The sequence below is a fragment of the Cebus imitator genome, unplaced genomic scaffold, assembly GCF_001604975.1.
Source record: "Cebus imitator isolate Cc_AM_T3 unplaced genomic scaffold, Cebus_imitator-1.0 Scaffold253, whole genome shotgun sequence".
NCBI lineage: Eukaryota > Metazoa > Chordata > Mammalia > Primates > Cebidae > Cebus > Cebus imitator.
In genome coordinates, this window is record NW_016107568.1 from 2791659 (window position 1) to 2796411 (window position 4753).

General features: G+C 55.4%; 1 protein-coding gene across 4 annotated transcripts in view; it reads right to left on the bottom strand.

Annotated features, from left to right (window-relative positions):
* The window catches only part of SMTNL1 (smoothelin like 1), a 14069-nt gene that overhangs the window by 3639 nt on the left and 5677 nt on the right, over window positions 1–4753 (bottom strand). Inside the window, exons 2-9 of one of the 4 annotated variants that reach the window (XM_037728014.1) lie at window positions 3732–4444; window positions 3579–3677; window positions 3522–3524; window positions 3142–3274; window positions 2978–3029; window positions 1536–1685; window positions 1232–1346; window positions 927–1078 (exon numbers count right to left, since the gene is read on the bottom strand). In XM_037728014.1, coding sequence (XP_037583942.1) covers window positions 927–1078; window positions 1232–1346; window positions 1536–1685; window positions 2978–3029; window positions 3142–3274; window positions 3522–3524; window positions 3579–3677; window positions 3732–4442 — 1415 coding nt within the window. In that variant the 5' untranslated portion in view covers window positions 4443–4444. Of the gene's footprint in view, window positions 1–926; window positions 1079–1231; window positions 1347–1535; window positions 1686–2977; window positions 3030–3141; window positions 3275–3521; window positions 3525–3578; window positions 4445–4753 lie in introns of all 4 variants that reach the window. The other 3 variants (XM_017498961.2, XM_037728013.1, XM_017498962.2) reach the window with 3 other exon arrangements.

Consider the following 4753-nt stretch of genomic DNA (forward strand, 5'->3'; position numbering starts at 1 on the left):
GTAGAGACGGGGTTTCACCATGTTGACCAGGGTGGTCTCGATCTCTTGACCTCGTGATCCACCCGCCTCGGCCTCCCAAAGTGCTGGGATTACAGGCTTGAGCCACCGCGCCCGGCCCCTCCCTTTCATTTTTTAAAATAATCACTTATTATTATTTTTTTTCGAGACAAAGTCTTGCTCTGTCACCCAAGCTGGAGTGTAGTGGCTCCATGACTCACCGCAGCCTTGACCTCCCGGGCCCAAGTGATCCTCCCATCTCAGCCTCCCTAGTAGCTGGGACCACAGGTACCCACCACCATGCCCAAATAATTTTTTGATTTTTTGTAGAGATGGGGGAGGTCTCACTACGTTGCCCAGGCTGGTCTTGAACTCCTGGCCTCAAGTGATCCTCCTGGCTTGGCCTCCCAAAGTGCTGGGATTATAGGCGTGAGCCACTGCACTTGACCCAAGCAGAGATTCTTGTCTGTTTCACCCACTGGTGTATCCCCAGGGCCTGAAACAGTGCCTAGCCGTCTAAAAAAAAAAGTGTCTGACCAGGTATAGTGGCTCACAACTGTAATCCCAACACTTTGGGGGCTAAGGCGAGTGGATCATGAGGTCAGGAGTTCAAGACCAGCCTGACCAACATGGTGCAACCCCATCTCTACTAAAAAAAATACAAAAATTAGCCAGGCATGGGGTCATGCACCTGTAATCCCAGCTACTCGGGAGGCTAAGTCAAGAGACTTTCTTGAACCTGGGAGGTGGGGGTTGCAGTCAGCTGAGATTGAGCCACTGTCCTCCAGCCTGGGCGGCAGAGGGAGTGTCTGTTGGATATATGAATGTGTGGCGCCAGCATCAATGTAGTGGCCCCACTACTCAACCCCGTAAATCCAGTCCTTGCCTAAGCTCCCATCTGGCTTTGCCAGCCCATGGCTGTGGCTTACTCTGCCGTGGAGAAGGCCAGGGTGAAGTTGTGCCGGCGCTTCGTGGGGTCCAGCTCTGCATAGTCAAAGGCATCAGGGAAGAACTTGTGGATGAGGGCACAGAAGGCCATGCCGCTGCTCCAGCTGGAGGAGAAGTTCTGGATGTCCACGTGCTATGGCAGGCAGGGCACAGATGGGGCCTCAGTGAGCCTCAGCCAGACGGCCTAGACTTGGCCCCCTTCCCACTCTCCCACCCTTTGGGGTTTGCACCCCTCAGACCCTCCCTGGACCCCTGCCCCACCCATGCAGCTCTGTTCCATGCCCACCTCGTATTTTCTTGTCATGGCTCGGCACCACTCCAAGAGCATGTTCTTGACACCACCGATGGCTGCCCCAGCTGCCTTAGTGTTCCGGAACAGGGCTGTGGGGCCAGACGCTGCCCTGTGTGGGGGGAGGGGTGCAAGGCCAAGCCAGAGAGCAGGAGGCCATGAAGGGCCCCACTGGGAGAATCCCAGCCCACAGATGTCTGTCCCCTGGCCTGGGCTGTTCCACTGCCCCTGAGGCCACCCTCCCACCAACCCTCTGGGTTCCTACGGGAAAGCCCAGCCCAGCCCCTGGCCCACGTCCTACCCGCCAAACTTGTCCACTATGGCTTTGCGGTTCTGTGCCCGTAGCCCCCGGGGCCGAGCAGGGGCTGATACCCTGCGCTCTGGGGCCTTCTTCTCCCCTGACGGAGGGGACTCAGGGGGACTCTGGGGTGCATCGCTGGGTGAAGACTCACTGTATGGAGAAGTCCAGAGAAGCATAAGAGAGGCTAGGACCAGCATTGCAGGACACAGGGAGGGGGCCGAGGTGCTGGGGGGTGGACACTGCTGTCTAAAGGGCTGTGTGCAGTTGTGGCACACATTTATTCTCTGCCCAGCACTGGGAGGGCATTGAAAAGGAAGAATGAATCTCAGTCTAACTTGGGGGAGCATATGCGCTGGTGAGGACATGTGGGAAGAGCTAAGACACTTCTGAGGTCTGACCCGAGTTTGGATCCTGGCTTCGCTTCTTCCTACCTGACCTACGTAAGAAGGTGAATGTAAAGCACCCAGCTGTGCCAACCACATGCAGTGATGCTCAGTGACTATTCATTGGTTATCTTTCCCTACGAAAGGGACAAGGAGGCAGATTTCCGTTCCATATAATGGAAGGTTCTTCTAATGACAAGTTGTGCAATGGCAAGCACAAGCCTATGATTTTATCTAGCACCTGCCATGGACTAGGCACTGGGCTAAAGAGCTTTGCACTTGTTACTCACTGAAGCCTCCCAGTAATCCTACGAAGGAGACACAATTGCTACTCCCACTTCGCAGATGAGAAGAGGTTCAGTGACATGGCCAAGGTCACACAGCTGATACCTGGCAGAACCACTGTCCAAACTCAGGCTTTCCGATCATGCTTTTATAGATGACCAGCACCACGAAAACATGATCAGTTGAAAGATAAGGAGCTCCTGTGAAGGGTTAGGGATGCTGAAGCGCAGACTTCAGCCACGGCATGGGAAGTGGACCAGGTATCCTTCCAGCTCCTTTCTGCCTCTGGGGTTTTTGTTTTTTGTTTTTTTTTGGAGATGGAGTTTCGATCTTGTTACCCAGGCTGGAGTGCAATGGCACGATCTCGGCTCACCGCAACCTCTGCCTCCTGGGTTCAAGCCATTCTCCTGCCTCAGCCTCCCAAGTAGCTGGGATTATAGGCACACACCACCATGCCTGGCTAATTTTTGTATTTTTGGTAGAGTCGGGGTTTCAACATGTTGGCCAGGCTGGTCTCAAACTCCTGACCTCAGGTGATCCGCCCACCTCAGCCTCCCAAAGTGCTGGGATTACCGACGTGAGCCCCTGCTCCCAGCCATGCCTCTGGCTTCCTTGGTTTCCTGGGCTCTGCCTGGAATAGGATGCTGAATGCCAGTAACCCTGGAATATCTTGAAATCAGGTGCTGGGGGAGACCCAGACTGAGGCGATGGTGGATGCTGAGGGGAACAGGAGGTAGGGGGAGTTGGAGCTGGAGCCCCAGAGTTTGACATTACCTGGCTGAAGGACTGGTCTTTCCAGAAGCTACGGAGTCTGGACCCAACACATCTGGAGGAAAGGGAAAGGAGGGAGGGAAGCTGGGGCTATCCAGGACATGCTCTTCCCGCCCCTCCCCCAGGTGGCCCCTGCAGCATTCTGTGGGCTTTGGGTTCTCACTCACCTGTGCTGAGGGCATGCCCCTCCCCCGTGGGGCTCTCAGGCCACTCCTCGGGGGAGCTGGGAGTCACCCCTGCCCCTTCCTCAGGCCCTGTTTCCACATCCTGCTCCTGTTCTTCGCTGGGACTGCCTGGCTCCTGGAATGAGCACGATCTGTGTGGGCTCACAGTCACACAGCACCTGCCCTGGCTTTATGAGGACTTCAGAAAGATCTGAAAGGCAGCCTGGTATTACAGTGCTACACCCCTTGCCCCCCTCTCCCACCCCGGGCTCAGGAAATCAGCAGGAAGAAGCCTGGACTTTCCCAACTGACTGAAGCAGAGGGGGCTTGCTTCCAGAGCAGGAGATGCCACAGCCTCCTTGCCCTGTTCCTGCCTCACTCACGGCCTCCTCCGCCTCCTCTTTTGCATCAGCCTCCGCCTTTGTATCAGCCTCCTCTTTTGGTTCAGCCTCCACCTTTGCATCAGCCTCCACCTTTGCATCAGCCTCCTCTTTTGCATCAGCCTCCGCCTTTGCATCAGCCTCCTCTTTTGCATCAGCCTCCTCTTTTGCATCAGCCTCCGCCTTTGTATCAGCTTCCACCTTGGCATCAGCCTCCTCTTTTGCATCGTGTTTGGCTTCCTCTTTCCCACTGGGCTCCTTGGGTCCAGCCTTAGCCTCATCCTCCACCATGGCCGCCTTCTGTGGTTCCGCCCTGGCCTCTTTGTCTGCAGCCTCCTCCTTTGTCTGCAGAGGTTCAGTGCTGCGCTCCTCCCTCTGGCCTCTCTCCTCCTGAGAGGCTGTCTTGGCCTCCTCCTCCCCAACAGTCGCCTTAGGTTCAGGCTTGTCTCTGTCGTTGGCATCGGCTGTCTCCTTAGATTCCGGCCTGGCCTCTTTCTCCTCAGCCTTCTGCTTCTCGGAGGAGGCCAGCGTGCTCTCCTCCTTTTCCTCAGCCTCCTTGGGTTCAGATTTGGTCTCTTCTTTCCTGCCAGTCATCTTCTGAGAAGTTGTGGTGGCCTGTTCCTTCTCACCATCCTCCTTTTTAAGTTCATCCTTAGCATCCTCTTTCCCACCAGCCTCCCTCCGAGATTCCTCCTTGACCTCATCTAATCCATTCGCTTTCCCCTGGAGTTCCGCTGATGTGTCGTCCTCGGCTGGTGCCTTTTCCTGCTTTCCTGCCTCGGCGGGAGGCCCCTCATGGATGACCTTTCCAGCTGCTCCTTTCGTCTCCTCTGCCGGGTCTCTGCCTCCTGACATCTCAGGGTTGTCTGCACCTGGGGAGACGATGGTCCCATCCTCAGAGGGCTTCCCTTCCTTCTGCTCCATCTCTGGAAAGAGAAGACAAGCAAACCACTCATGCCCATCTCAGGATGAGGTGAAGACCCCACCCTCAGAGAGTTCTGGCCTGGGAGTCAGGAGGTCCGTGGTTCAGTCTTGGCTCCTACTTGGACATGGGACCCAAGGAGGAAGGAGAGAGAACCGCTTCCCTAAAGCTAGGTTAGTTGGGCAACATTGACATGATATTGGATGGTGTTCACCCCACATCTCTCTATAGGTTCTGGCTTCGGCTTTAAAGAACATTGAATCACATAATGCCTTTTCCATCATGTTGCCTCTTTTTTTTTTTTTTTTTTTTT